General features: G+C 43.7%; 1 protein-coding gene across 1 annotated transcript in view; it reads left to right on the top strand.

Moving 5' to 3' along the window:
- The first annotated feature begins 6,521 nt into the window (after positions 1–6,521).
- The window catches only part of LOC124145635 (sodium/glucose cotransporter 5-like), a 29,512-nt gene continuing 14,867 nt past the window's right edge, over positions 6,522–21,166 (top strand). Inside the window, exons 1-3 of the mRNA XM_048389563.1 lie at positions 6,522–6,729; positions 11,430–11,501; positions 15,240–15,344. Of these exons, the coding sequence (XP_048245520.1) occupies positions 6,646–6,729; positions 11,430–11,501; positions 15,240–15,344 (261 nt within the window). The 5' untranslated portion in view covers positions 6,522–6,645. The remainder of the gene's footprint in view (positions 6,730–11,429; positions 11,502–15,239; positions 15,345–21,166) is intronic.

Genomic DNA, 21,166 nt, shown 5'->3' with positions numbered 1-21,166 from the left:
TATTGGGTCACAGCCGTGAACATTATATGAATAGATCAGTGATGACACCAGGTGTTCGCGCGAAAAGGGTAAGCATGTCCTTGCCTACCGGTAGCACCCGCAACTCACACAAGTCGCATACAAATGTTAGAGTTTTGTGCCTGATGCCACACAGCAGTACTCCTTGCGTGCAGACCACCTCCGTGGTCTAGTGGTAGAGCGTCCGCCCTGAGAGCGGAAGGTCCGGGGTTCGATCCCCGACCGCGTCATACCAAAAGACGTTAAAAGATGGTACTTGTTGTTACCCTGTCTGGCGCTCGGCATTAAGGGGCTAAAACAAGGACTGGTCGGCTCGGAGTCAGTATACTGTGTCTGAGTAGGGTATTCATGTTAAACTGCGGCATGGTATCTCAGTGAGCTAGCACTATAAATCGGCATCAGTCCGGACTGGTACAAGCAGCCACACACACATACATGCACGTCGCTATATAAGTGCAATAATCTTGGACGCGACGTTAAACCCAATTTCACCTCACCTCACCACTCCTTGCGTGCGAGGAATTTACCTGATTCATCGTAAATGCATGAGCACACATCATATGGTCTTTCAGTGTACCCTATATCACCTGGCTTGTGATTCAGTATACATTTAGATGTCTGTCTGCTTCAACTAGCTAGCTGGGGTGTAAATATTTTTACTAAGAAAAGTGAAATTAACCTTCATATATCCATAAAAAAAAATAAATATTATATTGTAACAGAGCAGTCAAAGACTCGTCGATAATTACTGGTGGCCAAATTACTAAAATATATGGATTCTGACACCAGTCACAAAATGTAACAAAATTTCGACCCAGGTTCTTGACGAGATTTAGTAAACATACACCGCAAACTATGCAACGAACGTCAATCCCAGCGAAATACAGAAGAATCACACAAGTAGATGAAGATCAATAACGAGTTTGTTACTTATCACAGAACTGAAAACTTGCACGAGACCTCGACACGCTGCCTTGACTGTCAGCTGTACTGGAAACACCAGTCGCTGTAAAATCGTAGCTTTTTCGCGAACACCTGGTGTCATTATTTATTTTCAGTGACCCATCCATATTGTTTTCACCGCTCTTTGGTCTTTTAACCCAGTGGAATCTGTTTCGTCTGATAATCGATACTGGTTTTTCTATGGCGTTGACGTGTTACATTTAGGATCCGGTACTTGTCTGTATCACGCCAACGCTTGATGTTTCTGAACTGTTAATCCATGTAAACTGTGTAACAAGTCCTTAAATCTGGAAAGTGTTCGAACTTGGCCGAAACCGGAACTGGATCCATGGAAACAATACATTCCGGAAGTCACGTGATCCGGAAACCACGCCTGACACACCTGTCAAATGTGTCAGAAATGAACACGAATCAACAACGCGTGTTAACATCAGAAGATAAAACCCTTGACTGACGTCATGATTAAACAGCTTGACCAATACGGTCGGTTTGCATTTCACCCCATGCAATAAGTAAATAAATAAATAAATAAATAAATGGATAATCGTTTTAATTGAATGAATAACGTGTATCATCAGTTCGCTCAGACAAGTAGGCATTGTTCGTCCCTGATGAACGGCAGTAGGTGTTAACTACAACTACAAATAGTTCCACACAGTACAACAGGTTACTGGTCGTGTATCGGAGACCAACTGTCTATTTGCCAGTGTACTGTGACGGCCGCATCACGCTGGGAGCTCAAACTTTACCCCAAAAATACAACTCGGAACAAAAAGTAAGATACGTCGAGTACATGAGCACACTATGTCACACTTAAACTTCTTGGCGAAATTCCCTTGTCTTTACTTTGCCAACCCTAGCAGAAATTCCGATTTATATGCATCAAGAAACAGATTCGTAAGAACGGATGCACACTTGGTGCCCATGGGGATGCCTACTTCTTACCCTCACATTTTACATATATATATATAGATGTTATCAATGAGGAAGACCAGTATTTCACACATTGATTTCTCAGATGGCATTTGCTTTGAGTTTTGACAAATTAAAGAAAGACCCTCCTAAATGATTATGGTGAATCTTTGACACAGGGACTTGGTGATGCATTTGTTGGATCCAGCAGTATATCTCTTTGTACGGGTCTTAATGGACATGTGTGGAGGTTTTCAAGTCAAAAGTTGATAGTACTGATGCATGGTTTAGGCAGATGTATTCCTCAGGTAACATACTGACTTTATATGAGGTACTTTTTGATATTTCACTTATACCAAGTTCAAACAATTAAGACCGCCTCCGTGGTCTAGTGGTAGAGCGTCCGCCCGGAGAGCGGAAGGTCCGCGGTTCGATCCCCGACCGCGTCATACCAAAAGACGTTCAAAGATGGTACTTGTTGTTACCCTGTCTCGCGCTCGGCATTAAGGGACTAACACCAGGACTGGTCGGCTCGGAGTCAGTATACTGTGTCTGAGTGGGGTATTCATGTTAAACTGCGGCATGGTATCTCAGTGTGCTAGCACTATAAGTCGGCATCAGTCCGGAGTAGTACAAGCAGCCACACAAACACACACACGTGCATGCACGTCGCTATATAAGTGCAATAATCCTGGACGCGACGTTAAACCCAAATTCACCTCACCTCACCTCAAACAATTAATATAGAGATACTTACATATAATGGTTTTGTTATTTGAAGCTGTCGGTGTCTGTTGTAGGTGGCACGACGTCTAAGGCAACTGGCTGGGACAGGATGACTGTTACTTTTGCCACGCACTTGTATAGTTTAGGAAGTAATGGCAAAACAAGGTCACAAAATGACCCTATGTGATCGAACATAAGACATAAGTCTTATTGTATGTAGAGCCTTGATGACACGGACACTGGTAGGCGTCGACCAAGAGTGTGACCGGGGCCCGGGACCGTGGGTCCCTAGTCCCGTGGGTCCCGAGTCCCGTGGGTCCCTAGTCCCGTGGGTCCCTAGTCCCTTGGGTCCCTAGTCCCGTTGGTCTCTAGTCCCGTTGGTCCCTAGTCCCGTGGGTCCCTAGTCCCGTGGGTCCCAAGTCCCGTGGGTCCCTAGACCCCATGGGTCCCGAGTCCCGTTGGTTCCGAGTCCCGTTGGTCCCGAGTCCCGTTGGTCCCTAGTCACGTGGGGCGACCGCCACCCCCACCGTGTCTCTTTCTTATACCAGTACAAACACACAGTGTTCTACATGATGATGGATGCATTTACGGAAGTACGTACTACTGGATTGGACAATATAAGCAATGAATATTATACACTTTCATTTGAATGAACATGAATAAATTGACTTCACTTCATTGACATTTATACTTATCTATGGAATACTGTAAGGGACATTCTCGCGATCTCGCATTCTCGCGATCTCGACCTATTGAAACGAGCTAAATATGCCCCAAACACGAGAATGCGAGATCGCGAGAACGCGAGATTTGGCCAAAATCTCGCGTTCTCGCTATCTCGCATTCTCGTGTTTTTGGTGCATAGCACGTTTTGTCAAAAGTCGAGAACGCGAGAATGCGACATTTGGACATGATGCAAAATCTCGCAATCTCGCAATCTCAACATGAAATTGCGAGAACGCGAGAAAGCGGCATTTCATTTTCTCGCGATCTCGCGATCTCGTGTTCTCGCGTTTTAGACGCTGTCCGTGCGCATGCGTAAGATCATAAGGTCAAGGCGCGTACGCACGTTATTAGTCCTTTGGTCATGCTTCTTTCATGCTCTTCATTCTCCAAGTAGCATTTAGCAAAATTATGACTAAAGCTTGAAAATGCTATGTAATTTACATACACAAAGTCTGAGTCATCTCTCGTTGTTACAGTTTCCTATGTACTTTATATTAAAACCCTCAACATGCTCAATATAACAAAAAGAAATTGTGTACATGAATGTCCAATAATAGTGAAAACATTAATGTGTCCGAAAGCTGGAAATGAAACTATCACCGTCAGTGAGTGAGTGAGTGAGTGAGTGGGTAATATTGCTAAATGCCGCATCAGCAGTATTGCAGCTATTTGCGGCTACACTGTCAGTTACAGAAATAATTACAGGCCATTGAGTTTCTCAATGAGGCAATATTATACACGGCTAGCATATTCGTGAAAGCACAATTCTCACAGACCATTTTGAAATACAAAATTAATTATCATATTTTCATCCGCTCCAACCTGACTACTAAACATCCCGCTTTACATAATTTTATAGTTAAAATGGATAAAATTATCATTAAACCGCCCACCTGTTATCATAAATGTCCGGACCACTGTTAAAGAGCGAGGAGCGAGTGTTTTATTGTACAATAAACAACAACGACGAGTCGTTTAATGATTATATGAGATATCAACATTATGTACAGCCTCTTTAAGGATGTTGATAAAATGCACAAGGTTTAAAAATATTTACACCTATTTCACACAATCCGATTACACGTACCTTTTCTCCCAATACCGATTGTCATATTGTAACCGGGGTTTGTGCTGGAAAATACAATTTCAGACACAGGCTACGGGTGTGAGTGTTTATTGCCCGAGTAGATAATGACATCCAGTAATGTACAAAACAATAACATTATAAAAACAATAGTACATAGGTTTCATACACATACATATTCACACATTCATTCAGTTCATATAAACGTACGTCTATATTCTGCACATGAACATGAACTTACTAATCAATGATATACAAAATCATTATCTGAACCCTATAATAAACAAACAATTCATCAAGGGCTATAACTCGAACCTGACATCACTACAAGATACAATATAAACCTGGTCCATGTTGTAAAATACACTTAACATTATAAATACAATTACCACTTTCTTGAAACTGCTGTATTTATTCAGTAACTCACCATATATTTGGCACGATACGCTATTTACAATTCATATTTCGAGGCACGACAAACATGTAAATTACCCGTACCCTGTGGGTGACACTGGGATGTTTATCGTATTCAGGCAACCCCCGTGGCGAAAGAAGTGTTTCAGTATCAATAAACTAACGTTTAGTCTCTGAAATCTTTTGTTACACAATACCTTTCTTGACTCCCTATGTCAATCCCTATGCTGTGGAATAGAGCTAGCTTGAGTTGGCTAGACTTGATTTTGAATGCATTTCTAGATGATTTTTTTCATAAAAAATATATTCCACCGTCATGGTGCCGGACTACAACACCTATGGAGAGCACCCTTACGGACACTTCTCTCTCGCAATTAACGTCAAACACGCTGCGTTATAATGTCACAAGCGCACGTGCGAATCATCAGAAATGAGGTCATCATAGATCCATGTTTAATCGTATAATACAGCCCGCTTCGTTTCTTATTAAACGTGTAGTCATCTATAGAGTAAATGAGTGAGTTGGGTTTAACACCGCTTTTAACAGTATTCCAGTTATATCACGGCGTGTCAGCTTAATATGGGAGGAAAGCCCGGAGTGATGCAGGTCTCAGACGTTTACCTGTTAGATGAAACCCACGAGCACGGGTATGGTGCTGACAAACCAAGAAACATAATCGGGGCGAACCGGCATTCGAACCCACAATCATAGGTTTCTGGCGTGCCCAAGGGACGCAACTCTGCCCAGCGAATCGCGGCGCCTCATGGACACAAAAGCACGAGAACGCGAGATTGCGACATTGAAATAGGTCTTCAGCAACCCATGCTTGTCGTAAAATGCGACTGGCGGGATCGGGTAGTCAGGCTCGCTGACTTAGTTGATGCATGTCATCGGTCCCAATTGCGTGGATCTATGCTCATGATGTCAACCACTGAATTGTCTGGTCCATACTCGATTATTTACAGACCACCGTCATATAGCTGGAATATTGCTGAGTGCGGCGTTCAACAACAAACAAACAAAGAAACAATTCTTCCTGAAGGTGACGTGAGGTGAAAGATCGCGTCCAAGATTATTGCACTTATATAGCGACGTGCATGCACGTGTATATGTGTGTGTGTGGCTGCTTGTACTAGTCCGGACTGATGCCGATTTATAGTGCTAGCTCACTGAGATACCATGCCGCAGTTTAACATGAATATCCAACTCAGACACAGTATACTGACTCCGAGCCGACCAGTCCTTTTTAGCCCCTTAATGCCGAGCGCCAGACAGGGTAACAACAAGTACCATCTTTTAACGTCTTTTGGTATGACGCGGCTGGGGATCGAACCCCGGACCTTACGCTCTCCGGGCGGACGCTTTACCATTAGACCACGGAGGCGGTCAATACTATCTGAACATTTTCGGGAACATACATGTTTCACCGTTAATAACATGATTAATAATAATCAGTACTTACTTTACATGTCTGCGGTTATACGGAGTGAGAAGTGAGTGAGTTGGGTTTAACGCCGCTTTTAACATTATTCCAGTTTTGTCGCTGCGTCTCGGCTTAATGTGGGAGGAAAGCCCGTGAACGTCCATTAGTCTACACATGATGTTGTTCAACAGCTTCCAGATCCTGTCCCACTTTTTAAAATGATGTATGACAAAAGTCTTACTCGTGTAGTAACCTGTCCTTATCGCCAACAATGTTTATTTTATTCACGGTAGTAACACATTGATAGTGACGTCGCGAGACAACGCCCCCTGGTGGGAGTGTCAAGGCAGGTGCCCGTCAGAACGCCACTAGACAGCGATGGACACGCCAGGACTAGAACACTGGGGAGATATCACAATCCTTGTCGGATACTTCTTGGTTGTACTGGCAGTGGGCTTGTGGGTAAGTCTACAGCATGGCCGTGTCATGCAGTTGTGTATAAACATTTAACAACCGTCAGGCGTCCATTGTGTTTGAATGCTAACAGTTTAGGAGACAAGTGCATTGGCAATACAGTATTGTTAATCTTTTCAAAATATATTATAATCAGCTTGATTTTATTAAATATGATGTATACATGGAATATATTTATAAACATATATTGAGGCATCAACCCAACCATTGTATTAGACAATTTGTGGATCGATGCTCATGATGTCAATCACTGGATTGTCTGGTCCAGACTCGATTATTTACTGACCGCCGTCATATAGCTGGAATATTGCTGAGTACGGCGTTAAACAATAAACAGACATTGTATTTGACGCTTCGCTACAGCAATGAGAGGGAGACATTTTATTTGGGTACACTTCATTCGTAGTCCGGTGTCTGCGAACTCAATGATGTCCAATGTCCTTTGACATTCAGTACTACTACTACTACTACTACTACTACTACTACTACTGCTACTACTACATAAATGCATAAAACTTAATACCAATGATAAGTATATCATGTACAAGAAAGGTCAGAAATATATATTTGAATGATTGCGTAGAATATGCCTGGCGTTGAATGCAACAGTAGAATATGCCTGGCGTTGAATGCAACAGTAGAATATGCCTGACATTGAATGCAACAGTAAAATATGCCTGGCGTTGAATGCAACAGTAGAATATGCCTGACGTTGAATGCAACAATAGAATATGCCTGAAGTTGAATGCAACAATAGAATATGCCTGACGTTGAATGCAACAGTGGAATATGCCTGGCGTTGAATGCAACAGTAGAATATGCCTGGCGTTGAATGCAACAATAGAATATGCCTGAAGTTGAATGCAACAATAGAATATGCCTGGCGTTGAATGCAACAGTGGAATATGCCTGGCGTTGAATGCAACAGTAGAATATGCCTGGCGTTGAATGCAACTGTAGAATATACCTGAAGTTGAATACAACAGTAGAATGTGCCTGACGTTGAATACAACAGTAGAATATGCCTGACGTTGAATACAACAGTAGAATATGCCTGGCGTTGAATGCAACAGTAGAATATGCCTGGAGTTGAATGCAACAGTAGAATATCCCTGGCGTTGAATGCAACAATAGAATATGCCTGGCGTTGTCGCCATGGTTACCATGTTCGGCATTTCCGTCAACCAATCCTATTCGTGATGTTAATTTAGTTGATAGGAAACTGAAAGACGCAAACATCTCTCAACCTACTATCACAAAAGTCCAAATGTGTAACCTATCCGGCAATGTTTTAAAGAAGGTCTAAAACTGTCTTATATTTAACGCATTAATATCTACTATGTTTGATACAGGCGTGCATGTACATCACGCCGTGTGTCTCTATTAGCGGTCTGAGTGTAATCAAGCTCTGGTCAAGGCTGGTGGTCTGTCGCATTGTGTTACAAGCATTATCAGTGACTGATAACACATACATTACCCATTGTCAGACAATACATCACCACGGGGTAACACAGTCAGCGGTGTGCTATGACTTGGCTTCGAGTGGAAGACAAAGTGTTGGTAACCATAGCCTTTCTCCAAGGCTGTACTGAAAGAAAGGTCTATGGATGTGTAGTCATTCCATCGTCATAATAGGCAAGTCTAGATATGTGGACAGTGCACCCTCTTATGGGGACAACTAGAAATTATGATTTAAAGTAATAATTATTGCCTGTAAGACTTACGGAAGTCTATGGTAACCCTGACGAGGACAAACACTTTCCCCTCAGCGCTTATGGCAATTTGTTTTCTTCCATTTTAAAAAAAGAAACGATTTTCCTGATTTCAATTCAGGGTCGATAATTGTTTTTATCCTTTTCCCTTATTTTCATAATTATTCTACGTTTTTTAAACAAAGAAATGGATAAAGTTTGTTGCCCGTAGGCGAGTCACTGGTGGAGCTGCCGCTCACATCCATACCTTTGTTTGTCTTGTCCTGACCAGGAACGTTGTTGTTGGTGTCAAATCTGAACGTAAGAAGTAGGCCATGTGTATGTGTGTGTGAGTGTAAATATGTTCTAGTATCAAGCCTACGGGAGCTGTATGCTGGGTCATGGCGCCTTGTCGTGTTATCTTGTCATAAAGAAATGTGGGTCTTGTGAAAGTGCATTTACACTGTCAGAGAGTGGGTGAAGGAGGGGGAAGATGGGAGAGTAGGGGAGAAGTTAGACGGGAGAAAGTGAAGCTGGGAGAGGGCGAATCGAAGAGTGGAGGAGAGAAAGAGAGACATGGGACAAGGGGGAGACAACACGAGAGAATGAAAAGAGAGAAAGAGAGAGAGTGGCAGGGGAGAGTAAGTGACACGGTAGAAGAGAGAGAAGGAGAGAGAGAGTAAAGGAGAAAAAGAGAGATGTGGCAGGGGAGAGTAAGTGACACGGTAGGAGAGAGAGAAGGAGAGAGAGAGTAAAGGAGAAAGAGAGAGAAGTGGCAGGGGAGAGTAAGTGACACGGTAGGAGAGAGAGAAGGAGAGAAAGAGAGTAAAGGAGAAAGAGAGAGAGGTGGCAGGGGAGAGTAAGTGACACGGTAGGAGAGAGGAAGAGAGAGAGAGTAAAGGAGGAAGAGAGAGAGGTGGCAGGGGAGAGTAAGTGACCAGGAGAAGAGAGAGGAAGAGAGAGAGAGAGAGAGTAAAGGAGAAAGAGAGAGAGGTGGCAGGGGAGAGTAAGTGACACGGTAGGAGAGAAAGAAAGAGAGAGAGGTGGCAGGGGAGAGTAAGTGACACGGTAGGAGAGAGAGGAAGAGAGAGAGGTGGCAGGGGAGAGTAAGTGACACGGTAGGAGAGAAAGAAAGAGAGAGAGAGTAAAGGAGAAAGTGAAAGAGGTGGCAGGGGAGAGTACGTGACACGGTAGGAGAGAGGAAGAGAAAGAGAGTAAAGGAGAAAGTGAAAGAGGTGGCAGGGGAGAGTAAGTGACACGGTAGGAGAGAGAGGAAGAGAGAGAGAGAGAGTAAAGGAGAAAGAGAGAGAGGTGGCGGGGAGAGTAAGTGACACGGTAGGAGAGAGAGGAAGAGAGAGAGAGAGTAAAGGAGAAAGAGATAGAGGTGGCGGGGAGAGTAAGTGACACGGTAGGAGAGAGAGGAAGAGAGAGAGAGTAAAGGAGAAAGAGAGAGAGGTGGCAGGGGATAGTAAGTGACACGGTAGGAGAGAGGAAGAGAGAGAGAGAGAGTAAAGGAGAAAGAGAGAGAGGTGGCAGGGGAGAGTAAGTGACACGGTAGGAGAGAAAGAAAGAGAGAGAGGTGGCGGGGAGAGTAAAGTGACACGGTAGGAGAGAGAGGAAGAGAGAGAGAGAGTAAAGGAGAAAGAGAGAGAGGTGGCAGGGGAGAGTAAGTGACACGGTAGGTAGAAAGAAAGAGAGAGAGGTGGCAGGGGAGAGTAAGTGACACGGTAGGAGAGAGGAAGAAAGAGAGAGATTAAAGGAGAAAGAGAGAGAGAGGTGACAGGGGAGAGTAAGTGACACGGTAGGAGAGAGAGGAAGAGAGAGAGAGAGAGTAAAGGAGAAAGAGAGGGAGGTGGCAGTGTAGAGTAAGTGACACGGTAGGAGAGAGAGAAAGCGAGAGAAAGAGAGAGAAAGAAAGAGAGTAAGAGAGAAAGAGAGAGATAGGCGGCGGCGAGAGTAAGTGACACGGTAGGAGTGAGAGAAAGCGAAGGAAAGAAAGAGAGTAAGAGAGAAAGAGAGATGTGGCGGGGAGAGTAAGTGACACGGTAGGAGAGAGAGAAAGCGAAAGAAAGAAAGAGAGTAAGAGAGAAAGAGAGATGTGGCGGGGAGAGTAGCTGACACGGTAGGAGAGAGAGGAAGAGAGACAGAGAGAAAGACAGAAAGAGTAAGAGAGAAAGAGAGAGAGGTGGCGGGGAGAGTAAGTGACACGGTAGGAGAGAGAGGAAGAGAGAGAGAGAGAGAAAAGGAGAAAGAGAGATGTTGCAGGGTACAGTAAGTGACACGGTAGGAGAGATAGAAAGCGAGAGAAAGAGAGAGAAAGAAAGAGAGTAAGAGAGAAAGAGAGATAGGCGGCGGCGAGAGTAAGTGACACGGTAGGAGTGAGGGAAAGAGAGAGAAAGCGAGAGAAAGAGAGAGAGAGTAAGAGAGAGAGGTGGCAGGGAAGTGGGTGAGGAAGAAAGAGAGAAGGAGAGAAGGAGAGACAGGAGGGGATAGACATCAGACACGGCATTATAGACAAAGATTTATTTCTGTAATGTGAGGCCACACAGGCGAATAATACTGTCAACGCGCATATTGACGGGGAATTAGCTCTTGGAGGAATCAAGGACAAAATCACTGTCCCGGGACGTTTTATGCACATGTAATTTAAAACAATAAATAACAAATACGCAATGAGCGGAATACCTGCTCTGACAACACAAACACAGAGATGAGCGGACCTTCCAGCTCAGGCATACATGAGGTGATATAGTATTCCAGGTTGGCTGTCAGTCAATATACAATGAAATGTTGGTGAGGATTAACAACGGGGATTAGCGCCTAAAACGTAATGACAATTACAGGGTAATTTGCCTATGGAGTCAAATGTTCTTCAGATCATGGTAGTAAATCAGTCGCTATGACAATGCATTTTAATAGGTCAGTGCAGCTTGAGTGGCTGACGAGCTGGCAGACTCACATAGGACTGTTCTCTGATAAAGGTTATCTTCTCTCCAGTCACTATGCCGACCAGACCGAGGCAGCGTCAAGAGCTACTTTCTCGCCGGAAGAAGTATGACCTGGTTTCCGGTAAGACATGCGCATTATATTCATCAGTCTTTGATATCTCACAGAGACTGTATAACACACACGGGCCCGCACGATGTTTTATAAACTTGACCCGCCTTGACCTGCTCATCTCTTTCCATATCATGTAAGCTTTTACAAGAGTTTTATTCAGTGAATTTACAAATGAGTTAAAATGTAAAATTAATGAAACGAAACGCGCCTTTATTTCTGTTTGAAGAGGTCTTCATTAAACATGGTCACGCATGAGAACTGTTCTGCAGTTACCTGATGTATGTACTACGTTGACTTTGATAATTATATACTACAGCATTTTAAACAGTATAGGGAGTGTGTGACATATGAACGCTGACGGAGTGGGATGAATTATTTAACCATTCACACCATGGTTTCCAGGCCAGCAAAAACATAACAGCAAAAGAAAATATTTTAATTTTAAACTTTACCAATACACCATGGAAAGCGTTTTAATCGCGTTGAAACATGCGTCCACTCTTCAAATATAGAAACGCACAGGTAGTATGTAGTTGATTGAACCTGACTACACCAAAAATCCGGTATATAAATTGGATATAATTTATGTTATTGGAAAATGTTGGTGGCCTGATATTTGACAAACGCTGCGTCAAAACGCAGCCATTGTCGAATTGCAATGTCTTAAACGGAATTGTTTTCACACTTGTTCAAAAATGTCGTGCAGGAAAACAGTAAAGCAAAATGCACGTGCAAGTAATGGCATTCGTAACACGGGGCAGTGGCTATAAAAAGGCAAGCACAAGCCAATAATTTGCCATTCAATTGTCAACATTTTTCAAGTTCGAAAATGCCGAGACTCAGCGCTGCCGATCGGAACATCGCCATAGGACGTATCCAAAGAGGAGAATCCTAGTCTTCCGTCGCACGCCACTTCAACGTCCACCACAGCACCATTTGCCGCCTTTTTGACCGATATACCCAGTTCAATTCCACTGCAGTCCGAGAACCGGCCGACCAAGAGTTACCACCCCTGCACAGGATCGCAACATTCGACTGTTCCACCCATGTCATCGCAATGCCAGAGACTGCAGAACGCATCTCTGGTTTGAGGAGGATATTGGACCAGACTGTCAGGAACCATCTTCGCGAGGCTGAAATCCGACCCAGAAGACCAGTTATCGTCCCTGTTTTACAACAGATCCACCAACAGCGAAGCTTGCGTTGGCGCCATACCTTACAGCCTTGGAATGTGAGAAACTGGAGACGAGGGTGGTTTAGCGATGAATCACGATTTCTTCTCCACCGGCGGGATGGAAGACAACAAATGGTATCAGTATGTTGTTCCTATAGTACTGTCCAGTGACCCTTCCTTGCACAATATGGAGTTGGTTTCGATCAGGCATAATGATGCCACCCAACACCATAACCTATCATCGCCAAATTCTGTCAGGAGGTATGATGATGACATTGGCTTGGCGTTCATTTCGACGTCGCCAGACATGACCACGCCCTTCAAGTGCAAAGTGAATCGGGACTCATCTGAAAACATGACGTTGTGTTTGTTTGTTGTTTAACGCCGCACTCTGAAATATTCCAGCTATATGACGGCGGTCTGTAAATAATCGAGTCAGTCCCAGACAATCCAGTGATTGACATCATAAGCATCGATCGCAAATGGGATACGATGACATGCATCAACCAAGTCTGACCACCTGATCCCGTTAGTCGCCTCTTATGACAAGCATGGGTTGCTGAAGACCAATTCTAACGCGGATCGTCACGGGTACAAGGCATGACCAACGACGATTACCCCAGTTTCGACGTTGTGTACACCACTGACGTCTGTTGGCAATGTGACGATTTGCAAGGGGTGGCCGTCGAGCATGGCGATGAGTTGCATGTAGCCGATTTCTATCGTCTGAGACATAACTCGTCCTCAAGTAGCCTGATGAAAGTTTGCAGCAATCGCCGTTTGAGCTCAATTTCGAAGAGCCTGTTTTCGGGTCAATCGATCCTGTATTGCCGTTGCCCGGGAACGCCCTGAAGGGGGTCGATCGTTAACATTTTGGATTTGTTGGTACCTGTCCCATAGTCTGCTAATCACAGATCGTGAAACATTGAACGTATTGGCCACTGCGAGCAGACGTCTGCCAGCTTCCAGCATTCCGATACCCCGTAGCCACTGTGCCTGTTGCAGACGCCGCTAGTTCTTCCACAAAGAATGAATCAAATCAAGTAAATCACAACTGTACGATAAGCAGAATCAATACAATTGACATAAATTATGGTCCACAGAGATTAATCGACCTTCTGTCAAAAGCAGGAATGACAGCCTACGCACGTGTGTGGCGCTACAGGTGTTACATTTTACAGACATAAACGTCCTTGCTCAGGATGTTCGTTAACACTTATCTTTGTTTTAATACTTGGTATTAACATTTATGTTTCATGATCACCACCTTTTGTCTAGGACCTGTGAAGATCCAGGGTAGAATAGGTCTTCAGCAACCCATGCTTGCCGTAAAAAGCGACTATGCTTGTCGTAAACGGCGACTAACGAGATCGGGTGGTCAGGCTCGCTGACTTGGCTGATCCATGTCATCGCATCCCAATTGCGTGGATCGATGCTCATGATGTCAATCATTGGATTGTCTGGTCCAGACTCGATTATTTACAGACCGCCGTCATATAGCTGGGATATTGCTGAGTGCGGCGTTAAACAACAAATAAACAAACAAACAATGACACCTTTTGTTTAGACTATAGATATATACGACCCAAAGGTCAATACGGTCAGTTCAGTGTGACGTCACTCTGGATACACAAGGCCTGTTTGGGCTTCAGTCAGGTTAAGATCATGATTCCTGATTTCTAGGTACCCGACTTTGGAAGGAAACACGTTAATAAGGGTCCAAGTTAACGAATGGCTGCCTATGTTTTATTAACTGTACAATGAAAATATAAACCGACAACAATGTTTCTTCTGATGTCAAAATACCCCCAAAGTCTGGTGCAACCCTTGAACTTAGCTCTTTTTATATTCTGCTGAATAATATCTTTTTATCCTGCGGCAGTGTTAATATGCAACTCACGCCAAAAAGTATCACTTTCTTGAGGAGTTTGAAGATTTGTGACGAAAGTAATGAAAAAGTGTTATGGTATTAAGATACTGGTGAAAGCTGACGAAAGCCTTTGTGTGGTTTCACGGCCCTGGTGCTTCAGACAGACAGACAGACAGACAGACAGACAGACAGACGCACGTACGCACGCACAGACACACAAACCCACACACACACACACACATACACTCACTCACACACACGCACACTCTCTCACACACACACACACGCACGCACGCACACACACACACACACACACACACACACACACACACACACACACACTCACACACTCACACACACGCACACTCTCTCACACACACACACACACGCACGCACGCGCACGCACACACACGCACGCACACACGCACACACGCACACACACACACTTATTGTGTATTATCGTAACCCGACGGCGAGATAGCTGTTCATGCTATCGACCACTGGTTTCCCCTGGGCTCCGTTCCACAAAGCGATCGCAGCTGAGGAGATCGTAACTCCCGTACTGTAACACAGACTTACGACAGTCGTAGCGCTAAGATAGCTTTGTGAAACGGGGCACCGGATGGGCTTTTACAAATATTCCAGCAAAATCACGAAGGGGGAGACCAGAAACGGGCTGAACATTTTGTGCGCTTCACTGCAGGTCGGGGCATCTCTCTTCTCCAGCAACATCGGCAGCGAACACTTCGTCGGCCTAGCTGGGACGGGGGCGGCAGCTGGAATTGCCATGGTATCGTACGAGTGGATGGTGAGATCCGTTTCATTTTCACATTTTCATATTTTCACACATTTCAGAAAGTATCATTTTATTCATAATTTCCCATATTCATATTTTGGTATTATCACTTATATATACAGTAAGCTACGGTTATAACGAACTAAAGGGGACCACTAATTCTAGTTCGTTATAACCGCAGTTCCTTATAGGTACATATGCAGCCTATATAAAGTAAAAGGACGGGACCCCAAAACAGTTCCATATATCCGTCAGTTCGGTATAAGCGTGTTTGTTATAAACTTAGTTTACTGTATATGTTAATACTTTCACATTATTAAAATGTGTGTGTCGAGACAGCCAGTGTGTTTTTCAGCCAGGTCTATCATCTCTGAAATCCCAGCCGGGGAAGCATAGTCACCAACACAAGACTCCCCCATCCCCCTCCCGCCGTTTGCCGTTGAAAATAGTCGAATATATATGTCACCAATTCTCCTATGACTAGAGAGGTTATACAGATGACTTACCTGGTTTTGTTAGCAGAAACCAATCAGGTCAGTAAATGTCATGGATTTGAAAGTTGACGCAAAACGACTATTAGTATATCTCTTTTGTACTATAAATCAATACAATGCAATCACGAGGTCTGGCAATAAAGATGACATTATCGTGGGCGTTCTGTCATTGTCAGAGATATATCAGGTAATCTAACGGTCACTCATACAATAGTGTTGTGCAACATTGGATATGTTTCTTCAGATAAAGGTTAAACGTGAAGTAAAACCTTTTTTTCGAACTGAAAACGCTGAGCGTCTGTTTTCGGATTGGTATCGCATTCACAGGTATCGTATTTCATTCAAAGATGTCCATGGACACCGAAATACTGTCACAGCCATCTTAGTACAGTCACAGACATACAAGTGTATTCACAGACATCTTAGTGCAGTCACGGACGTCTTAGTACAGTCACAGACATACAAGTGTATTCACAGACATCTTAGTGCAGTCACAGACATCTTAGAGCAGTCACAGACATACAAGTGTATTTACAGACATCTTAGTGCAGTCACAGACATCTTAGTGCAGTCACAGACATACAAGTGTATTCACAGACATCTTAGTGCAGTCACAGACATCTTAGTGCAGTCACAGGCATCTTAGTGCAGTCATAGATGTATTAGTGCAGTCACAGACATCTTAGTGCAGTCACAGCCATCTTAGAGCAGTCACAGACATACAAGTGTATTCACAGACATCTTAGTGCAGTCACAGACATCTTAGTGTTGTCACAGATATCTTAGTGCAGTCACAGACATCTTAGAGCAGTCACGGACATACAAGTGTATTCACAGACATCTTAGTGCAGTCACGGACGTCTTTGTACAGTCACACACATCTTAGTGCAGTCACAGATATATTAGTGTATTCACAGACATCTTAGCTCATCACAGACTTCTTAGTGTAGTCACAGATATCTTGGTGTAGTCACAGACATATTAGTGTATTCACAGACATCTTAGTGCAGTCACGGACGTCTTATTACAGTCACAGACATCTTAGTGCAGTCACAGACATCTTAGTGTATTCAGACATCTTAGTGCAGTCACAGACATATTATTGTTGTCACAGATATCTTAGTGCAGTCACAGACATCTTAGAGCAGTCACGGACATACAAGTGTATTCACTGACATCTTAGAGCAGTCACAGACATACAAGTGTATCCACAGACATCTTAGTGCAGTCACAGACATCTTAGTGCAGTCATAGATATCTTAGTGCAGGCACAGACATACAAGTGTATTCACAGACATCTAAGTGCAGTCACAGACATCTTAGTGCAGTCACAGATATCTTAGTGCAGTCACAGACGTATTAGTCTATTCACAGACATACAAGTGTATTCACAGACATCTTAGTGCAGTCACGGACGTCTTAGTACAGTCACAGACATCTTAGTGTAGTCACATACATCTTAGTTCATCACAGACATCTTAGTGCAGTCACAGACATCTTAGTGCAGTCACAGCCATCTTAGAGCAGTCACAGACATAGAAGTGTATTCACAGACATCTTAGTGCAGTCACGGACGTCTTAGTACAGTCACAGACATCTTAGTGTAGTCACATACATCTTAGTTCATCACAGACATCTTAGTGCAGTCACAGACATCTTAGTGCAGTCACAGCCATCTTAGAGCAGTCACAGACATAGAAGTGTATTCACAGACATCTTAGTGCAGTCACAGACATATTAGTCTATTCACAGACATACAAGTGTATTCACAGACATCTTAGTGCAGTCACGGTCGTCTTAGTACAGTCACAGACATCTTAGTGCAGTCACAGACATATTAGTGTATTCACAGACATCTTAGCTCATCACAGACTTCTTAGTGTATTCACAGACATATTAGTGTATTCACAGACATCTTAGTGCAGTCACGGACGTCTTAGTACAGTCACAGACATCTTAGTGCAGTCACAGACATCTTAGTTTATTCACAGACATTTTAGTGCAGTCACAGACATGTTAGTGTATTCACAGACATGTTAGTGCAGTCACAGACATATTAGTACAGTCACAGACATCTTAGTGTAGTCACAGCTATCTTAGTGTAGTCACAGTTATCTTAGTTCATCACAGACTTCTTAGTGTAGTCACGGATATATTTGTTCATCACAGACTTCTTAGTGTAGTCACGGATATATTCGTTCATCACAGACTTCTTAGTGTAGTCACGGATATATTCGTTCATCACAGACTTCTTAGTGTAGTCACGGATATATTCGTTCATCACAGACTTCTTACTGTAGTCACGGATATATTCGTTCATCACAGACTTCTTAGGGCAGTCACATAAACTGACGGCCAAAAGAAACGTTACCAACGATATTTCTAGGATAAAATATGACCAACACAATTTGAAGCAGCAATAACAATTGTATTGTAGAAATTCATCATTCGGAACAGTAAAATGCGAATTTACTAATTTAACAACAAAGTCCTTGACCTCCAACAGGGACATTTCTTGACAAGGGGTCATTCGTCCAGTATTCGATCAACAACATTGGTTACAACTTTAAGGTGACGACGGCCCAGACCGTTCAATACGGGATATGACCTCCATGAGCGGCAATGCATCTTCGAATGCGGCGTCGAACTGAGTAGACAAGCGTCCTCACATAGACTGCAGGTATCCGATTCCATTCCTCACGGAGGGCAGCGATCAACGCTTGTCTCGTGAAGGGAGGATGTTGACGTTTCCGAAGACGACGCCCCAGCAGGTCCCAGAGATGTTCTATGGGTGACAGATCTGGTGATCGAGCTGGCCACGGCAGGACAGTCACGTTGTTGGCGTTGAGGAAGTCCCTAGTAATACGGGCTTTATGGGGTGTGGCGTTATCTTGTTGGAACACCGTCCGTTGTTGACGCTGGATGAAAGGAGGAACCACTGGCCGTAAGATATTGTCAATGTAGCGTTGTGCTGTCAGATTGCCTTCGATGATGACAAATTCCGTCTTCTCGTCCCCGCAAATGCCGCCCCAGACCATCACACTTCCGCCCCCGTAAGGTTCCACCTCCTGGACACAACAAGGAGCCGTACGTTCACCACGTCGTCGATAAACTCGCGTCCGCCCATCATGTTTGAAGAGTTGGAACCTGCTCTCGTCACTAAACAGCACTCGCCGCCATTCCCTTTGTTGCCATCGCTGAGTTTGCCAGCACCACGTCAATCTGGCACATCTATTTTGACGGGTCAAGGTCATGCCCTTGAAAGGGCGATAAGCCCGGAGACCATAATGTCGTAGTCGTCTGGTCACTGTTTGTCTGCTGACCGGATGTCCTAAACTGTTGGCAGCTGATGACGTCACAGTAAGAAATCTGTTCCTCAGATGAAGTACCCGTAAATAGCGGTCATCCTGCGGGGTCGTGACCTTTGGTCTGCCACTCCGTGGTCTGTCTGCGGTTCTGCCATTCTGTCGGAGACGTGCGACCAGTCTGGTAATGGTCATCTTGGAGCAGTTTATGTTAAAGGCAACCACTCTCTGTGTCGCTCCCATCTGCAGCATATCTATGGCTCTCTCCCTCTGGACAGCGGTCAGTCTTGGCATGTTCGTTGGTGTTAATCATCGCAACCAATGATAGGGAACAGATCCTTGCGTCATTTATACCCGGAAATTGCACGATAATTTGGGAAAGAATGTTTAAATAAATTGCTGACAAACACCAATATCTCCCAAAATCCGCAAAGCACGTGCAAAGAACGACAGAGAACATGAAGGCTGTATTCGTGAGATGTGTTCTTTACTGTTTTTGAACAGGTTGGCATCTTTGTTTCAAAGTGGCAAATCAGTTAAAGTTGGTAACGTTTCTTTTGGCCGTCAGTTTATATCTTACTGCATTCACAGACATCTTAGTGCATTTACGGACTTCTTAATGCATTCAAAGGCGTATTATTGTAGTCCCATGTCATTTACACATGTATTGCATTCACAGGTATCCACCTGCACAGATGTGATGGTTGGCGAGGATTTAGGATGGGAGCTACGTGTTCTCTGAAAGCGATATTTATTGAAACTAACCACAGCAAAACTCGTTAATGTGTACATCCAGCTTTTGTCCACAACTTTTGTATCAGTAAATTACTCATTAAGAAATATGCTCGGACTAATTGTTTAATATACATTGGATTTTCTCGTTTCATTTTTCACTCCATTTGCAATATAAATACACAAAGATAAATAGGAACTCTCCCATAGAAACATTTTTCTCAGCTTTAACCACATTTGACATTCTAGGGAGCCTGGGATGTTATCGAAAAGAAAATTATGGGTCATGTTGTTGGAAATGAAAGAAAAGAATAATTGAAAAAAAATATCTTGGGTTATAAAAATATTATTAATAAAAAATATCCGGTTTTATTACAAAATCTCCCCCACTCGAGTATGTTCGTGTAAATGGACAGAACAATTATAAACATCTGTGTAAATGGCTGTCCATCCATCCATCTATCACCCAACCATCCGTCCATCGACCAATCAATTCATCATCCAACCATCCATCCGTCCATCCATCCGTCCATCCATCCATCCGTCCATCCATCCATCCATCCATCCATCCGTCCATCCATCCATCCATCCATCCATCCATCACCCAACCATCAATCCATCCACCAATCAATTCATCATCCAACCATCCATCCGTCCATCCATCCATCCATCCATCCATCCATCCATCCATCCGTCCGTCCATCCATCCATCCTTCTGGACCTCGCATCGTAGTTTCATACACTGCATGGCTTCAGCAAATAAGACCGATAAATGAGAAATATAGCCACCTTGATGCCACCACTTGTACTGCAAACAAAGTCAAAGATTTCCTGAAAGGTTTCATTGGCTTGGTGTCAGAAGCAAGAGTCAACTTCCGTCCGGAAGTAGTGTCACACTTTATCATTTAGATGATCAACGGTATGTTTTCCCTGTCAGTGTCATTGGGCTATTTATCAGACAAACGCTAAGGAAGCCATAGAGACTCTCGTTAGGTGATCAGCTGCTTGGAAGAACTGTCATGCCGAACACCAACAAATGGCAGTGAAATGTTTGGGCCGAGACTGTAAAACTGCGCCAAACGAATATATTTCTTAACGTTTTTCTTCATTTATAAGCAGCAACATTTCTGCACTTGTACACGGCAGGCGTAATTCAAAATTAACATACCGTCTTGATTGGTTTCAACAAAATCAGTGATGATTCTCTCGTGTCAATGCATTTTCATCAATCACTTGATTGTCTGGTTTGTTTACAGGCTGACGTCGCATAGCTGTGCTGCTGTGATGCTCCAGGCAATAAATA

Source organism: Haliotis rufescens, unplaced genomic scaffold (genome assembly GCF_023055435.1).
Source record: "Haliotis rufescens isolate VD_foot unplaced genomic scaffold, xgHalRufe1.0.p SCAF_8, whole genome shotgun sequence".
NCBI classification, from domain to species: Eukaryota; Metazoa; Mollusca; class Gastropoda; order Lepetellida; family Haliotidae; genus Haliotis; species Haliotis rufescens.
The sequence above is the reverse complement of the archived record's forward strand: the minus strand, read 5'-3'. Positions and strand labels throughout refer to the sequence as shown.